Source organism: Neopelma chrysocephalum, unplaced genomic scaffold (assembly GCF_003984885.1).
Source record: "Neopelma chrysocephalum unplaced genomic scaffold, ASM398488v2 Primary Assembly neopelma1_25, whole genome shotgun sequence".
NCBI lineage: Eukaryota > Metazoa > Chordata > Aves > Passeriformes > Pipridae > Neopelma > Neopelma chrysocephalum.
Genome location: NW_020897694.1, coordinates 14650796 through 14670439, shown reverse-complemented (window position 1 = coordinate 14670439; position 19644 = coordinate 14650796). Strand labels below are relative to the sequence as shown.

Here is a 19644-nt window from a genome sequence, read left to right as displayed (position 1 = left end):
GGGTCTTCCCTACATTTTCCTTTTTGTAAACTGGAAGTTTCTGTGTTATCCCCATCTAAAGAAGATTTCTGAAGACTAATAATTTTTCAGTAATCAGAAAGTGATTATTATTCCCTTAGGATAAGAACTGAAACAAGGAAGTCTTCATGGTCAACTCCAGAGCATTGTGTTAAATGGTCTGTACTGGGTTCTGCTGGTCCATGTATGGTGTCAGTGGGTTGTCCCTCTCATAAGTAATATCCTGTCCCATTTAGCCTTTAACTGTAAACTTCATAATCTGTATAAAGACCCAAGGTGCACAGAGAGGGTTAGGTTTTTATTCTTGATCTTTTTTCTATAACAATATGTACTATAACATGCCAGGTCAGTGAGTTGAATCAAAGTCCATTCCAGAGACATGGAAAATATATATATTTTCCAAGTACGCACATTCATAGTTTATATATGAGGACGCTGATTTTGGGGGTAAAAAGTCAGAATTAGCCATCCTAATCCTACCTTCTCAAAAGCCAAGTTAAAAGAAAATTGGTAAACCTGAATGATGAAGCAGGCTGGGCAGTGTTAGGAGAAGGCTGTCTGTGCTAGTTTTGGTCAGACCCTTAAATGGGCAATTACTGCAATATGCACTTCTTGCCTTCATTTTTTGTGGACGGGTGTTGCAGAGGGACAGGATGTTTCACCAGTGGGTTTCAAGAATATCTGCTGACAGCAGAGGAATGGTGAACCTCAGCGGCTTCAGGTCTCATGCCAGGCACTGGTGGGCTGTTTTGCTTTACTTGGCACAATCCCTTTTGTGTGGTCATTCCAGGCTTGACCGATCTCCTCTTCTGCAATCTGGGATGCTCTTCTTCACATCCAACCAAGCGCCACAGCCTTTCCAGCCAACCCCACAAACAGTGACATGAAGACCATTTCCTTCCCACCCTCATCTTCATCTCATAGGCCTCCCAGTTGTATCTGAGGAGACATCAGGTAACCAACGGCTTGCTTAGGATTTAAAGTGCGTAATTTCCTTAATTTTGCAGACTCACATCACATGACCCCTTGGAGTCCATATTTCTTTGCTAATGATATTCCAGCCTTCCCAGCCAGGACTTATTACATTAGTTTCCCCTTTCAGGCAGCGCCAGACCCAATCTCTGCATTTTGTCTGCCTCTGTAAGGTTTTTTTTCCCAGCCAGTGTTATTCTTCTCACAAATTTGGCTCTTTTTCCATCTTTGAGGTCAGCTCATGTCCTCAGTGCTGCCTGGTCCCAGAGGAAGGGTGTCATTGGGAAGCAAGAGGAGTTCAAGGGAGTTACAGAGGCAAACCACTTGCTCCCAGGTTAATGAGCTTGGAGTAGAGCCACCCACACTTGGAGGATGAGGGGTTTCGGCTACACAAATTCAGGCTATGGTCCCTCAGTGCATAGTGAATAGTACCAGGCGTGTTTGTTTGACTACGACCAACAATAAGTTCGAGGAACAGACACCAGAAAGTGCTAGTTTTAGTAAAATTTGATTGAAATATTTTCTTTCTGAACAGTTGGGGTTTTTTTAAAGCCATTGAAAGGCTTAATTTCAGTCAGACCTAACTATCTATCACTACTTGATGTATTTATTTTAGTAGAGAAATGTAAAAATTGAGATGCAGTCTCAGTTGTGAGATCAGAAGAGCAAAATGAACTTAAACTTCAGCTTGAAGGATAGTAAACAGAAGGAGGTTCATTTGGGAAAAATAAATCCTGCTGGTGGAAATTAAAACTAACAAAGACAAGCAAAGAAAGAGAGAAACTCAGTTGCAGTATATGGATAACATACTAGATGTGTGTTTCAGGCATGGCACCTCCATTGCCAGCACTCCTGATGTTTGTATGTGATAGGTTAAAGCAAGAATTGTTGAAGCAAGAGTGAGTAATGAGGAATGACTGAAAAGAAGTAACTGCCCAGTCTTACACCTTTTTCACGTCAACTGTATTTACCAAGTGCACAGAGTGCTCACGCAGAATCTGGCACTGCTTGCCCAAGGAGGAAAGACGTGGAAATGTAAGACCAGTTTGTGAGTGCTGAGCTCTAAGTCTGGTGGGGACATGGCTGAGTTTTGCCTGGAACTGGGCAACAGCTTACAGGTGGTTAAAGGGTATCAGTAATAGTTTCATGCATTGGTCATTCATATCAGTCCTTTTTGCTAATACATTTATGAATATTTTGTGATGATGTGCAGAGTAAGAAAATGTTTATCAAAACTTTGCATCAAAATTTTAACTTGTGGATGTTCAGCAAATGGTTGGTTACAAATTATTGTTAATGCTTTCATTGTTTTTCAGTGTAAGTTGGCTTATGTGGAAACCTTGAATGCTTCCATATTAGTCTGAAAAACATCACAGAATATAATTTATTTTCTCCTAGAAATGTAAATGCTGCTGAGGACTTTTTTCAAAGATTATTTTCACTAAGCCTTGCCAATTTGGTGGACCTCTCTATCAACAAACCTGCTTGGTAGGTACTTGGGGAAACTTCCTGATGTATTCCGTGGCAGGCAAAGTAACTAGTCTAGACTGACAAAAGAGAATTCACTTAAAAAATCCAGTGCACATCTAGTACAATTTTTCTTACTATTTTCTAATGTAAACATCAAGGACTCAAATTTATTAACTTAAGTTTTCAGATAAATAGAATTGGAAGATTCTGATTTAAGGTCGGGCTAGAGAAAATAAAGAACCAAATGAAATAAAAATGGAAAGAATTACCCCAAAAACATGGGGGGAAAACTTGAAAGGAGAGCTGCTAAGTGAATGTATGAATTCTTGTTGTCTAGGATTTTATAAACTAACCTTTTTTTAAATCCAAAAAATAAATCTGAACTGGGGGCAATATAATATTTTTTCCTGGTATTTTACCTCCGCTTTAGCAATTATTTAGGGATCTACCATTTTTTGAGAAATATTTTCACATCTAAAGTTTCTTAGTACAAGGAATACAAGTATATTATCAGTATTCTTTATATGCTTAAGCAAGTAGTAATCCAAGCACCACACCTTTGTTAGACTTTTTTCTCTTGAAGAGTTGTGTTGACAGATTGTTTCTTTGACAGAACATTCTAGTAACACTGCTCATATATAAATAATACATCTAAGCTGAAGATGTAGTTTCCTGAATGTGTTTATGATTTAGGGAACAAGGGAGTAGGTTTTGTTGCTTATCAGAAATGTCACAGTAGGCCCATGTAGAATTTGAGATATTGAGAATTTGGCCTCATGTCGAAGCAATGTATCATTTTCACATTTAATGTACCAGATGGTACAGGGGCTGATTAGGTTATTTGGTGTAGAAATCTGTAATCACTTGTTCTTCTGTGCCATTGTAGAAACCCGTCGGTAAACATGTCATTTCAGGGACAGGAGGATTAGATGCCAAGTAACCTTAATGCTTACTTGCAAATGTATTATTTAAAAATAAGTCTTTTCACACTAGATGTATTTGCGTTTATTGTTAAACATATTTAAAAATTTATACTGTTTGCATAAGGATCTCCTTTCATTTTGAAGCACATTTCCCCAGTCCTAGTTAGAACTGCTACTAAAGGTTGCAGCACATAGTACTTTTTTATTGGTGAAGTGGTTGTGAAATAATACCACGGTGTGACTGTTGAGGAAAAGTTAGAAGATAGTTTTTACAACCTTGGAGCTTGAATTTTGCTTGTCTACGAATGGTTGATTTACCTTTGGTCTCCCCGTCTCTTAGTTAATTCTCTTTTTATTTTGGGGTATCTTCTGGAGGTTCTACACATTTAGCAACACTCTGCTAATAAAGGCCACCTGCGCCTCATAGTATGTGCTGAGTTTCTTTTGTCTCTTCAGACTCACAAAGAGAATAGAAATTCTATTTTTAGGCCTTGAGGGTTGGAAACATCCACTTTGAAATCAAACTTCCAAGCATTATGCAGAGATAATGATACATTAAGTGAATCATGAGTACTTTAAAGTGAGTATCTCTCAGTCTCTCCTGTTGAATTGATTCCAGTTTGTTTAAATGCATTTTCATTGAGCCTTTTTTCATTTTAATAATTCCTGGACTCTACCACCTGTCTATCTTGGTGCCAATTGCTGCTTCAGTGGGAGTTGTTGTAACAGAGTCTGACTCAGCCTTACTTGGGAGTGCTATCTCGTGGGGATCTCTTCTCTTCCCTGGAACAGAAATTTAACCTTGGCCCTGAGGAACCATTTGTTGAAAACTGACAGTAAGATACATTTTAATTTATGCTTCCAGAAAAGAAGCAGAAAGATCCAGCTATCTTGCATTTTGCCCTCTTCTTCAGTGTGACCTCCTGCTTTTGTCCAATGCATCCAAGCTGAGCGGTTCTGTCAGCCTGGGAAAGCCTGCAGCAGCAGCCTCGAGCAAAAAAGCACAAATGCCCATTCCAGCGTTTGCATTTGGGAACAAATTTTTAAGTATTTTGCTCAGTTCTACTTTTCAACTGTCTACATATTTACCCTTCTGCCTTTATACAGCTGTCTTTTACCACTGTAGTGGTGCATCCTTCACATGTACAGATCAGTAATGACAGCCACATCTCAAATTAAGCATAGTTGACTGTTGGGTGTGTCATCTTTTCAGGAGGATAGCAGAGTGTTTCAAGTAGAAGCTGTTTAGTTCATTTTTTGCAGGTTGTATTACTTCTTCCTTTTCTTGCAGTATTTTGTTGCTTTGGTTAAAGTGGGGATTTTCAGGCAGAAGCAATTGTTGTGAATGTCATTTCTCATTATGGGTAGGTGTTTTGCAAAACATCTCTTCCTGTAATTTTAAAGAGAGTTCACTCCTAGATTGGCAAGATAAGCCAAAAAAAGACTGACTAAAGCGCTGGGTACTTGAGCCATAACCTGGAAGGCTTTTTGAGGTGCCCAGGCTGCTACTTACCCAAGCTGGCTGTACCAGTCTTTTTACTCAGCAAGTGCCTAGTTGGAGTGGGAAAGGGCAAAACCTGCTGCAGGCAGATATGCTTCATGGCATGCACCTACAGAACTGCAATTTCAGGGGGATGAACTTTCTCCCCTTGTCTGCAAGAAGGATAAGGAAAATATTCAATTTTAATTTTAAAAAGCAAATTGTGTGCAAAAGATGAGCACACCATATCCTGTACTCAATCCACCTGCACATCTCATGGCATTAGAATTGTAAGTACATCTGTGTGCTATGCAGAAGCAAAATGACTTCTGCTAGAGCAAGTGGTTTTTGTAATTTAAAACATATTGGTTTGTTTTACTGTGAAGTGCTAAGACAGTCTGTGACCTGCAGAATATTTCTGGTTGTTTGAGTTTCACCCTCCAAACATGATGATCAGAGCTGAAACCTGCTCTAGCTGGGCACAAGTTCTACAGTGCTTGCCCACAAAATTGCATGCATGCACTGCCAAGCCTTAGCATTTTGGTACCACAGTGGCAATGATGTAGTTAAAATTGTGGGTAGCTTTTCAGATGGAGTAGGATTTTTCTCATCTCAGTCTCTTTTAGCTGACAAAACAAAATCATCTCATCTGAAATTTCTCCTGCCAGAGCAGAATGAGGTGGGACAGCATGATGTCAAATAAGAACGGGTTTTTGAGTGATTTGACTGAAGAGTTAAACATTTAGCAATTTATTTTTTAACTTCCTGTCCTCAAAGCTAAATGCTAAATTTAGTCTGTTCAGTTTCCGTCATCAAGGACAGCTTTTTTGGTATGCTTTCTTACAAAATATTTGACCTTGGGAGATTGCTGCCAGAAAGGAAGATTCTTTAATATCTGACAGCTGATTGTTGGAGGTTTGCAAACTCTGTTGTGCGGGAGTAGTAAAAGTCCACAAAGGTAGAAGGATTCACTTTAGCTTAGCACTCTGTGAAGCTGATGAACTTCAAGGTGTGAGGATGAGTTGCTGAAAACAAAATGATCTTTGCTTTTTGTCTGGTTTAAACTGTAGCTGGATGGAAAATCTGAGCTCTTCATGGCTTGGTTATGGATGGGAGACAATGTTGGTACACAGGGGAGATTGCAATGAGTAAAATAAGAGAATTGAAGGGGGCTATTGCAAAATTTCCTCTCAAGTAAGTTAAGAGGAGGTAGAGTTCAGGGGGCTGGAAAGAAGATGAGGAAGAACTGTGCAGGAAAGGATGGCCATCCAGCAGATGGGATGTTATCAACCACAACTTCCCATGCTTTGCTCAGGGTATTATGGCTTGTTGTGAGGTTGACTGGTTGTTTTTCCATAATGGTCTGGTAATAAGGCAGTAAGGAATGCTTTTTTACTCAGCCAAAAAAGCTTCATGAATAGGGAAATCATGTGTTATGTTCTTGACGGTGTTTATTAATGACAAGCTAATGAAACAGAGCACTGCAGAGAATACTGGTGTACAGCTTTAAAAGGGCAGGCACAGAAGTGTGAGCCAAGAGCATTGATTAATAGAGGCTGCAGCTTTATTAAAAAGCCTTTTGTAGCAACGAGCCATCCTAACCTGCCTTCCAGTTCTGTCTCAGACTGGATTTGAGTAGATGGTGAACAGCATAAGGATGCAACAGCAATGTTGCAGAGAGAGGCATTGCTGAGATTTGCTCCTGAGTCCCAGCTGATGCCAGGGCTGAAGCTGTCCGTCTCCTTTGTACCAGCAGGCAGGAGCAGTGAGATGAGGGAAGCCACGTGGAGCTCTACCCCTTCATGTTGTATTTCCGTGGTCTGGGAAATATGTCCAAGGCAGCCCACTCAGTTTCAGGGACCTCAGGCTGAACCCTTTCTAACCCACCAAATGCTCCGGAAGCTGCCAAACTGTCAACTACAGAGTTTAGACTCATAAAACTGAAATGAAGTTCGCAAAACCAGTACAGGCACTTTTGAGAGCCAGACACAAAAAACCTGCTGCAGATTCCCAAACCAGCAATTAGCTGAGCCCACACCACCAGAAGAAGCCCAGTTCACTAGATGAGGATGGAAAAACAGGACTAGAGAGACAGGAGAAATAAACATACAACTATTTGTTTCTCATCCAATTGGCTTTATAAGCTGACAGAATGACTGACGGTATACCTCTGAATATCCCAGCCATAGCTTTATTATCTTCTCAATTAGAAAAGATGTAGTTCCATTAAATAAAACTAACAACAACAGTCATTGTCTAGGGAAATGAACAGTTAATTCTCAGTTAATAACATTAGTGGGAGATGCTAAGAAATAGTGTGCTGAGAATTCAGCCATCCCTTTCAGCTTCATTGCTATGTTTCATCCTGTAGTTCTTAATTCTGGAAAAGTCACCATTAGGAGAAGTTTACTTATAACATCCATTTTCAGAAAATAATGATAAATTTAATGTTCAAAGTTTTGAATCACATACTGATTAAATAGAGTTTTGGCAACTTAGATAAAATTTGAGATCATGGACAAACTGGTCGTAGGTCACTGTAAGGGAGCGTGAGTTTTTGGAGTAGGTCTTTGCTCACCACCAGCAGAACAAAATATAGCACTTGCTTACAATTTTTATCTTAAATATGAGATGTACAAACCTGTTTTCATAAGGATCCTCTGTCTTTGTAATGTCATCTGACATCAGTCATAGCCTGAATTTACAAAAAAAAGGGCATTCTTAGTCTTACAGTTTTGGCAGTGAAAGGAGGTCATTGAAGGGTATACCAGTTTTCGTCCCGTTTGGAGAAAATCATGAAGAGATTGTGAAGTTTCATGCTTAGTTTCACTGCTGAAGACTGAAATAATAATAATAATAATATCAATGACATTACCATAGTACACAGAGACTGCATGGTCCCTCCAGCAGCTCTGGACAAGAAGAGAGTATCTAGGGAAGAGTAGATGCAATACAAGGAACATACAGACAAAAGTAAATGTAGAAGAGCTCTTAAAAGAGAATGTGATCTCTATGATAGTCTGAAGTTACATGATAATTTTTTTTTTTAATTCTCAAAAGACTAGGTGTAAATACTGAGTAAAACAAAGGGCTGTTCTTAGCATAGTCTAGAAAAATCTGTAAGCTAATGACCCGTGCTTTGTCGCAAAGACCATTAGTTCTATCCATAGAACAAATACTTCGTGTGCCATTAGCTACGTAAGGGTTTGGGGTTCTTCTTTACTCTTCCTGTGGGGGACCTAGTGCTGCTTGCTGCAAAGGCCAGAGGGACTTTGGGGCAGATGTGCTCCATTTGCTGATAGACTGCTTTTGAGATCCATGTGGATTCTTTGTGTCCAGTCTCAGAAGTATCTTGGAAATCAGAAGACCACAACTAGCAGTCTGACATGCATACACTGGGTACATCAAGTCCCCAGTTCCCTCAGAGCACTTTAGGGTGCTCTGAAGAGCAAGGAAGGACAGCAACAGCAGGTAATACATCCTTCAGGTCACAGAATAACACATTGTGTTGCTGAGGCAGGCAGCACTGGGTCTGCCTTTGGCACTCAGGGGAAACCTGGAAGTATGGCAACATGTAGGATTTCCTTCATGGTGGATTTATCTGCCCTGTGCACAGAGCTGGCAATTCGTACTGCTTCTATATGACACCTGTGCAGCCATGTGCACAAGGGGATCCCTCATCTCCCTTGTATGCAAGTTATCCCCCTTCTCTTGAACATTTAAGATAGAAGATGTTGCCTTTGGCCTTATGAAGATTTGGGTATAGCCTGTGCAGGGTGTCCCTCTCTGCTTTGCCTTTCCTCTGTCACCAGTCTGTTTAGTTTAGCAGAACCAGTCTCCCCAATTGCAAGTATAACTTGACAAATGAACTGCTTGTGCCGTGTATGTTTATGGTTTTGACTTCATGATGACACAATGGGGGATCTCATGGATAATAATCCCAGCAAGGTGGTTTCAGAGGAAATTAAGAGGAATCATTACTGGGCAGTTACAGGCGGGTTTGCCTTCTTGAGGAAGAAGTTTTCATGGCCTTCTCACTTGTAGCTGTTTATGCACTTTGAAAAGTAACCTGGTCTTCACTCTGTGTTCTTTCTTAGCAGATCTTCCCATTGTCTTTACAAAATGGGATTTTTTGCTTTTGTTATTTGTATTACAACAGAACAGAAGGATCCGGGTGAATCCTTTATTTAGATGGTGGTCTCTTTATTTTGTATTGATTTGTGTGTGAATAGTGAAAGAGACTCACTGTTCTAGAGATGTTCTTGCTTTCAAATGGGGGGAAATGTCAGATTCAAGAACCAGACTAAATCAGCTAGATCTACTAGAACATCTCATGTTTCAGCATGCCAGGAATAATATCCACTTATTGGAGTTTTTAATATTAGTGTTTCTATTTTCCTTTTGCAATAGAACTCCATTCTGTGTTGAAATTTGACTCTGACACAAAACAAGGAGTGTTTTCTATGAAAATATTTAGCATACTTGATTATAAAAATCACAAAATGAATTAATAGTTTGCTTGATTGTTAGTTTATTTAGAGTAGATGTGTTAAAGTATTTCTAGCTTAAATATTTCTGACTTAATATTTTTAGATACTTACTAAATATTGTAATCTAGAGATCAAGATAATGCATGTAGAGCTGCTTAGGTACTGTAAAAAGATTGCTTGTTAGATCTGTATATGGAATAATTGCTTTGGGTCAAGTGAGATTTGAAGTAGCATGGCAAACGTTTTATACTGAGTTTGGTTTTCTGTGCTACTGCCATAACTGTGTGTGTGTGCCTGTCTGTAGAGAAGCTCTACTGCAGTGCAGTGTTGTGGAGGTACTTAGCTGAAGAGCTGAGAGCTGTGCTTTGTCTTACTGCCAGGTTATCAGTGGGCATTTCCATCCTTGCTCTGCCTGTTGAAAATTCATTGAAAAAACATTTTTAAAGGCTAGTTATTAATGATGTACTGTCAAAATGGAAAGACATATCCAATGAGCTTCTCCTGGGATCTATCTTTGGCCTAGCATTATTCAAAAATTCTATTAACCTGATGATGGAAATAAGGAAAACTTTAAAAATAGCAGATGGCACCTATTTAGAATAAATTTAGTCAACCCATCTTTGAAAGAGTTGGTCTGAAGCATAAAATTATTTTGTGAAGTCAGGAAAATTGTTCTTATTTGGTATGGAAAAATAAAAACAAATAACAAGGGGGAAAGTTGTCTAATGGGCTAGTTCAGAATAATGAATTGCTGTAACCATTGCTGCCTGTAACAGGGCAGCCATACGAATGTCGGGCTCTGTACAGACCCGTGAGGTCATTGTCAGTAACTATGCAGAATGCAGAAGTCAAACATTGAACTGAAGGACTGCGAGTAGTGTGAGGCCTTCTGAAAAGTGGCATGGACAAAAGTACAAAATTGCTGTAAAGAGCAAACAAGGGTACTAAGGCTTGTTCTTTTAAAGTTGGCATATGAAGAAAGAAGAAGCCAGGTTTGCCTGGCTAGAGAAATGTAGACAAATAGGGGGGAATTACAGTCTTTGAGCATGCAGAAAGTTGTTTGAGAATTGTCAGTAACCATTTTTTCTTCATGTCTTCTTCATGTGTGTAGATGACACGAGAGTAACAGGCAGTGGTTTAGAGTTAGATATTGGGAAAAAAATGTTCTGTCTATATAAATAGTTGTTAGCCGTGAAGATACAAAAAATTTTGTCACTGATGACTTTGTGTAGTGCAAAGAAAGAGGGTGATTTTGTACAGTAAATCCTGACACCTTCTAAGAAATAGAGTAGAACTGGGGTTTTTTAATATTCTGTTCAAACTGAACATGTCTGTGCTTTCTAGCATGATTTGTACTTTAACATTATGAGCTGACACAAGAAAAGGAAAGAAGTCCTGTGGCTTTCATGACCAAATTGTGTGATGTGCATTAGCAATTGTGTGTGCAAGTTGTCTCTAGCCACATATGTAACTATGTCCCTTTGTACTTCCTCAACAGTCTCCAAACGTCCACAACTACCCAGATATGGATGCTGTACCCTTGTTACTAAACAACATGAAGGCAGACCCCACGGAGGATTCATTATCTACAGACCACTTCCAAACACAGACTGAACCAGTGGACTTGTCAATAAACAAAGCTAGGTCATCCCCTACAGCAGCTTCATCTTCACCGGTTTCCATGACAGCATCAGCCTCCTCCCCTTCTTCTACTTCTTCTTCTAGTCGACCAGCTTCATCACCCACTGTAATAACATCAGTGTCCTCAGCGGCATCTGTACCGTCAGTATTAACTCCAGGTCCTCTTGTGGCCTCTGCATCTGGTGTTGGAGGCCAGCAGTTTTTGCACATTATCCATCCAGTACCACCTTCAAGTCCCATGAACTTGCAGTCCAACAAAATGAGTCACGTGCACCGTATCCCTGTGGTGGTACAGTCGGTACCTGTTGTCTATACAGCTGTGAGATCACCTGGGAATATGAACAACACTATAGTAGTACCACTGTTGGAGGATGGGAGAAGCCATGTCAAAGGTAAGGTGCAGCCAGTTTTGTGCATCTGTGGCATCTCTGAGACTGCTCTTACATGAGAAAAATATAACAATATTATAAAGCTGTTTGTTTCCGTACTGTGTTGTTTGCTGAAAAGACATATAACTTACACTGTAGGGAGGAATCTTTACAAGTTTTATCCAAGATGGTCTTTAAAATAAATAAATATTTAAAGGAAGACTGAAGTCAGCAGTGATGGTAGATGCTCGGAAACTTGTGGCAAGTTTTGTCCTGAGTGAAATAAATCCTCCCCAGAAGCTGAAGAAGTAGGACAATGGAAAAGTGTCAATATGTAAAACATCATAGATGAATGTGGAGAACTCACGAGGTGTTTCAGGTTTAGCAAGGGGAGGAATGTCAGAGAGATTGGTCCCCAGCAAGGAGAAAGCAATCATTGGTCTGTAGGACTGTGTGAAAGAAAGGCTTTTATTAAGCTCAAGGAGTGGCAGTGCAATACTTTGAATCAGGTTTCTTCTTCCAGATTAAACAGCAGAAAGGGAAGGAAGCCACACAGAGCGTGTATACTGGAAATGAGTTTTGCAGACACAGGACATGAGAGGCATGTGAAGGTGTGAAGGGAGGAAGAAGGCATATGCCAGAAGGACGGATACACTCTTGAGGTATCCAAAGAACACAGAAAAGGGAGCTGGAAAGCAAGTAAAAGTGAGAACATAACAGTTACTGAGGGAGCTAAAACTTGTTAGAGATGGTGAGATGATGGGTGGAGGAAGAAAAGAGAGAACAGTTGGGCCCGGATACCTTGAAAACCATAGCTTTATAAAGGCGGCATTAGTGACAGAGATGGGAATAGGAAGAAAGGAATGATAGACACTAATTTCAAGGCTCACTGCATGTGAGTGAATAAAATACGGTAATTCTCCCCTGAAATGAGGTATTGCTTGAGGTGGAAAGGGAGGGTATTGACATATAACCTTACTTTGGGGCTTATGAGACTGCAGGACATTTAGTAATGTATCTTATAACATCTCTTCCAAACCTAATTTCATAATGACCAGGTCTCTACAAGGTTTTGCCTCACCTTTCATGTCTGTTTTTGATAAACTGGCAGCTGTGTATTATTGCACAGGACTACAGTGATGGGTCATTCTGATGTTTAGTTGCATCTGATTGTCTACTAGCCTCTGATTCTCCTACTGCTCCCTCAATACCCAGGCGTGGACTGTGCCCTCCCAATGGGATTGGACATAGGAAATGGACTCACTGTTGATCTGAGTTTAGTTTTAAGCCTGAAAATTATGGGTTTTTTATTACGCTTCATACAGTGATGTAATATTAGCTCTTTGTGTTGTTATGTCAAGAAATTATGAATAAAAGCAGAACTTTTCACCACATTGTCTAAGAAAAAAAAAAGAAAAAGGAAAATTTTAGTCTGTATTTTGATTTTAGAGCCTCAAGCTGCACCTGACCTTGAGCTCATCCAGAAATTTTTCTGTTTATTTTCTTTTCAAAGGTGCTAGTTGGCTCTAACCAGCCCTGCAACACCTATTAACGAACAGTTAAAGGAGAAAGGGATTAACAGTTCTTGAATTTATCAATTTTTTTTTGCACCAGTTGTACCCGTTTTCTGTCCCTAATTCTTTTGACATAAATGTTCTGGTTAATTTGAATAAATACAATCGAAGAATCATGGGCGGCAGTCCACTCTAGGTATGAGTTTTGCTGGAGTGTGTTTTTCATTCTTATTGTAAAACAATACAAGTAATAATATGCAATGATATCGCACAAATTAACCAATTAAATAAATTTATGTGTGCAGACTAAATTTCCTTCAGTGGTCAGCTCTTGTGCTGAAAACAAGAAATAAATGCACACAGATCCTAACAGGACATTGCTGTCAAATTGAATTAGTTGCTAGTTCTCTACCAGCTGATGGACAAATGCAGGTTTGGAGTCATCTAGAGTAACAACTTCCAACTTCTACATGAACGTTGATAATTTTCAGAAACAAAAAAATTTACACACATTGAAGCAGTTGATTCACAGACAGCATTGGCAGCATAGTCTCTGTGTTGTTGCAGCTTTGGTGCTAATTCAGAGACTGTGTTGACGATCCAGGAGTGTCAGTTCGGAAGCACTTAAAGTTAGATTTACATTAGCCTCTGTCTAATTCCTTTTCACTCAATTGAGACTTAGGCGCTTTCCCGAACAGAAATTTTTTAATGCTCTAATTAGTGAAAATTACATCAGACTTAAGTTCAGACTTCTCCTGTTTTTCAAGGTTTCAGATACTGAGGGGAAAAAATGTAAGAAACAGGATACAGAGAAAATTTTTTTCCTTGTTATTCCCAATTTTGTTTTTCTCATGCTGAATTTTCCTCTTCATTCCTGATTTGACTAGAACCATTTAATTTTTAATTTTATTGCAAAACCTTCTCAGGCTGCCACCATCCCTCTAATCATGCCTCCAGGTGTTTTGCTCAGGTGGCTTTCTACTTCCCCTGATACTTCCCAGTCCTCCTTTATCTGTCTCTCTTAGACAAAACTGTTTTCCTGGTGTCTGCTTTTTTAGGCAGTTCAAGCAAATACTTATTTCTTCATGTTCTGTTTGAGTTCTCTCATCCCTCCAGCACAAGAAGTTGCTACCTTGTCTTCTCTTTCCCCTTCTTTTTCTATTTTTCTACTTTTCTAGTCCTTCCCATCTTGCTGACTGCTCTTTGAGTGCCATTTTCAGCATCGCTGCTTCATCTTCCCCTCCTTATCTGTTAATATTTCTAACCTATATTGTCATCTCCTCAGCTGCTGTGCATCCTTTTCCATGGTGTCATTCATCCTGGCATTCTTTGTCTCACCGTCCTTCAGGAGAGTCTCAGATCTCCTTTTGTGCCTCTCAGTTTGCTGCTCATTTTTATCTGTCCTGCCTCCTCTCTCCCATTTTCTTTACTTGCAAGGTTTTGCATGGTTTTGAAGAGAAATAGCCCTTGTATACACAAGCGGCCAGCAGTATCCTATTAGGACCACGTGCTACACCTCAAGGCAGGCAATGGGAGACGGGGCTATGATGCTTCAGCAGCATCCTTATGTCAGTGATGCTTTTTGTGGGATAAAAACCTAGTTAAATCAGAACCAAGACTGAATCATTTTTAGAAAGTTATTAACAACACCCAATTAGAAGGTAAGTCGTGGATGATATGTTCAGCATCAGTAATACAACATCAGCCACTTACAAAATCTTACTTAATTCGTACAAGTTCTTAACACCAGCACTCACATATATGCACGCACACACACAGATGCATGCAGACTCCTCTGCTGACCATGTACCTTCCCTCCCCGATGCAGGAGACAGTCCAGCGAGGTCCACAGAGTGAGAGGTCTCTGTGTTGCTCCCACAGCACCAGCCCAACTGTGCAAGTTGTACCCTACAACCTACTGCTCTTTTTTTTTCATGTGCACAAAGCATAGTGATGTGTTAGGGCTGTTGGGCACGGAGGGGAAGGGAGCCAGGCACAAGTCCTTGTGGGCACCACGAGTCTGAGCTGTACCCTCTGCCACCCCTACAACATGGCAAAGAGACAAAGTTCACTTCCTTCAGTGGTCCCTGCTCTTGTCAAGAACAGCCTTAAAAAGTTCTTTAAGATTTTTTTGTGTGGATTAGGTGATGGTGACAGGACATTATTGTATGTTAAAATATTCTGTAAAAGAGCATTGAAGTCCCATGAAAAACTCTTTCCTTGTCTTTTTTATTCTCCCTCTTCAGCAATGATGAGAATTGATAAAAGGTAATTAGAGGCAAAGCAGGTAGCAGCACCTATAGATAAAATTGCCTGACGGTTTCCCTTAAAACTGTATGTTCAGTTGCACAAAGTCTGTCTATATGTTAACCATTTAGATTAGCATTTTCCATACTGCATATCTGCTGCAAGCTATTTTTTTTTTTTCCTTTTGGAGGAAATTTTCGAGAAAAACTATGCCACTCTTCACAGAGCATAGAGAAAAAAATGTAGCATTTTCTATGTCGAAAAATCTATTCCACCTTTTTTTTTTTGGTAAAAACCTGTAGAACCTCAGTGTTTCTGTCCCATGAACCTCAAGCTTAATTTGGACCATTGTCCTTTACTTTCAGAAGATATCCATAAATACTACTGGCAAGTCATGTCCCTCTAGCAGCAGGTTTTGCCAAATGTAATATCCTTAAAAATTGTTTTCTGTTGTTCAGAAGAGTTACTCCATTCATTGAAGGGCCTTTTAAAAGCTCCTTCCTGGTGGTGGTGCATCAAGGATGGGAACTGTGCAACTTTGATATTTCTGGGGATTTGGGCTCAAATTTATGGATTCTCATTCTTACGGGGTTTTAAATTTTCAGAAGACACAAGCACTTGCAAAATCTAGTGGTCAGAACATTATAAATTTAAATCTGTCAATTGAACTTTGTCTGCTTCCTGTGTACATAAACAGCTGTAATGACATGGGCTTGGACTATTTTTATGTTATGTCTGTACACAGACCTGACAGAAATACACAGTTGTGTCTTTTAGCAGTTTTCACATACCATATTCCTCACTGTGAATATATTAATAAGTAGTAAATGCAGTACCTTTTGCTGCAGATTTTTCTGTGACTTAGTATCACAAGATTACATTATCCACTGCCTATGGTGGTTTTTTTGAAGTACAGCCTGTTATTTCTGCCTACTGTAAAGTTTATTCCACAGAAGTAAACACAATTTGTAGTAGAAAGTTAGAAATTAACAGAACTGTTCCATATGTTTAAAGGTCAGGTTATATGGTCTGTTTGTATAAATTATGCTACGGAAGAGACTTTTAATTAAAACCAATAGTGTTGCCTTTTTTATTTCATGTGAAGTGATTATCCTTTCTACGTTTTAGTAGATGGTTATTTTGAATTTGAGCACTGAGGCTGAGAGTTTCTACTTAGCTGCAATTTTTTTGTTGTTATGCACACAAATCCTTTGCAGCTGTGCATATTCCAGCCTGTCCACCTCCACCCTGCTACCCCCTAGAATGAATCTCTCTCTCCCCCTGTTTTCTTGGTTCAGCTGGAAGGAACAGTAGTGGTTCTTGGAAAGGAGAAGCAGGTTGGCAGTGGCTAGCCAGGAGGAGAAGCAGGCGGAGAAGAGGCTTGTATTCAGGGTGGGGCCTGTGTTCCTGAAGATGGTGCACACATTTAAGAACTAGAGCAAATAATAATTCTTGCCAGAATGCAGAGTTAAAACACAGGCTATAAGATACACTGTGGTATTTTAAAACTGAGAAGGAGGTTGAATTAAGACAAAATTAGGTTAACTATGGAGAGTTCCATAAACAGACTTCTACTTAAATCTTCAGAGAAGTCCTATTTCTGGTGACTTACTAGTGGCAAGCTTAGGTTTCTCCACTATAGAAGCACTTGTTGTTTTAAGATTAATCAACAGTGGATTGTATGTTTTTATGGATTTTATGGATTATATGTTTTTAACTAGGAGCAGGTTTGGTGAAGGGAATGAGATAGGTGCGTATTCCTACTTTATTTACAAAGCCCAGCATAAGCAGGATGAGGAAATCCATTTTGATATGTCCTTAGTCCCTGCACCTCTTGGAAGCTGTTAATTCCTTGTCTGCCATGTCAAGAATGCCTCTGGTCCTTCAGCTCTGTGTTCTCACCAGGGCTGAGCTTTGATCTGGTTGCTTTTATCCCAGATTTGGATCCAGCAGAAGCACATGCCTGAAACTTCTCATTTATTTTATCTCTGCATTGGGTTTTATTGTGTCTTGGACCAACCTGCTGGAAACTTTCTGTTGTCTGAAATATCTCTGGATATTTGTTGCAGTGTGTAAGTTGCTGTCTGCTACCATTGTGTAGTGGCTTTGCAATATTTTATTTAATATTAAATATATTCAGTCCTTGTTGTTTTCTTTGTTTACTTTTGGTGATAGAATATTTGTGTACTGAATGCTCAGTGATATATAAATCTCAGTAGTCCTAGTAGTTTCTTTTTTTGTGTAGATGAGGTCTTGTGGCATTGAAATAGCTTAGAAAGAGAAAAGTCCTTTGTTTAAAAAATGGTTTTATGTGTTTATGTATACAGCCCCATGATAGAGATCCTTAAATATGTGCATATTTTACATCCATACAATCACTCTCACCTCTGTATTTCTCCATACAGCTATTCTTTTACAGGTTTATGGCAAATTATTTGACTGTTGAAATGATTTTAAATATTGCCTTTGATTGGATCATAGCAATTAATATTCCCTGGTAGATTAGTTACACTGTGCATTCAGTGCCAATTTCCATTCTCTGTGAACCATAGCTATGGTAGGTGCAGTTAACTGCTCTAGCCATATAGTCCCATAAAATCTCAATAAAATCTGAAAACTGTGGAGTATGGGTAATCTTGCTATAAATTGTAATAAAAATTACCCCTGTAGACTCTATATTCTGACCATTACGTTCATGGATACTGCTGCTTTGTACATAAAGTTTTATGAAATAAATCGACCAATTCTACTGCCTCTTCTAGGCACCAAGCTGTTTTGATTGAAAATCTCATAGGTGTGCACAGAGCATTCTTCCAATGCATAAATCATTTATAATGAACTTTAAATAGGAAGAAAAATGCAGTATATGTGCTTCATGTAGTATGGACCAGCTTAGAAAGAGGAAATCATCAATACTGTTATTCACATGTATTTGTTAGGTCCATAAAGACAGGATTCTGTTTCCTAAAACACATTAAATAAACCTGAGTACCACACTTAATCTCTGACATTATAGTTTGAAATAGCTCCTGTACATCTACATCTGAAAGTGTTACTTCCGCCATTAAAAACATGTAGTGATGTCTGTTACATTCTCTTTTGATGTCCTCCTGTGGACAAGTCTGTACTGGTCTCCTCTTCTCTAAAAAAATTTCCAAGAAGGAGGATGTTCAGTTGCTTCAGATATCAAACTGTGGTCTGAGGCCGGGCTTGCACAGTTGTAAAACCTATTTTACAAGAAGGATGAGTTGAGTTGGTTCCTCTGCTTGGTATTTGATCCGCCCAGGTACATTTTTTTATCAGAGGCATTTGAGACAGTTTCAGTTTAAGAAAGCAAAAGAAGTCACTGTTGACCAGCAGTTTCCTTCTTTCAATATTTCAGGTACCGAACTATGCTGTATGCCAAACTTAGATTCCAGAGTTGTGGTTTGGACACAGCAGTATTCATAATTGTTGCAGATGATTATTTTTGATATGATTACTTTGACCCCGTGTGAATGACTTCTCCACATTTGCCTCCTAAGGCCCTGAGACCAAAGATCCTTTTCTTTAGCTTCAGTGTTGGGAACTGAGGCACCTCTTTGGCTTTAAGTGAACAGTGACAGGTGGGAAGAAAGTGGGAGCAAGCAAGCCTGCATAGTGCTGTTGCCAGCACTGTGCAGCTGTCTGATCTCAGACACTTCCTGGGATCCCCCCAGACACTTCTGCTCCTTTCCCCGAAAGCCAAGGTGTTGCAGAATCACGTGGCAAAGGCTTCTGTTGTCCTCTTGCCACCAAGGAGCAGGTCCACAATGGCTCAAGGGGACACTGAGTCTCTTTAATTTACCAGGACTGGTGGTCCAGCACCCAGCAAGAGGAGAGAGGGGGGCTTACGCTGCTGAATTTCCCATGCAGCCCATGGAGGCGAGTAGGCTCAGTACCCTGAAGGCACCCATCTCCCTCTGTTCGGCTATGTGGGAGGGTTGTCAATGGTTTTATTTGCCATACAGGTACCTGAAGACAGTGGCATTTCCCTCCCCTCCCAGTGTCTCCTAGGTCCTGAGGTCTGGGGCTCTGAGAGGAGATGGGGGCTGATTGAAACATACTGTTAGCATTGTTAGGTCATGGGGTTGTTGTGAGTGGCAGATTATTATTGTTATTGTTATTAGGTTCAAACTAAGATGCTTTCTTCTTTTGCAGATTAATAGCATATTGTGCTACAACATGAGTGCCCTACAATTTTCTTAGCCATATTTTCCACTACCATCCTTCTAGGAGTTTGGCAGCAAATGTCTCTTTGCTACTTCAGTCCCTCATGCTCTGCAGACACAGGGACACACGTGTAACAGCAGTAATAATGCGATTCTTGTAAATGTTAGTTTTGGCATGTAGGGTAATACTGGTTTTCCATTCCTGATGGAAGTAAGTACACAGCAGCATTGCTTACAGATAGAGATGATCTTTAACCTGTTGTATGCCAGCATGCACTGGAATCCACTGGAGAGGAGTTTCTAAGAAACAGTAATCATGACCCTTTCTGAC

General features: G+C 39.8%; 1 protein-coding gene across 6 annotated transcripts in view; it reads left to right on the top strand.

Annotated features, from left to right (window-relative positions):
• The window catches only part of KLF12 (Kruppel like factor 12), a 246936-nt gene that overhangs the window by 144485 nt on the left and 82807 nt on the right, over positions 1 to 19644 (top strand). For all 6 annotated transcript variants that reach the window (XM_027674543.1, XM_027674538.1, XM_027674540.1 and 3 more), the window contains one exon: positions 10852 to 11386. In XM_027674543.1, coding sequence (XP_027530344.1) covers positions 10852 to 11386 — 535 coding nt within the window. The remainder of the gene's footprint in view (positions 1 to 10851; positions 11387 to 19644) is intronic.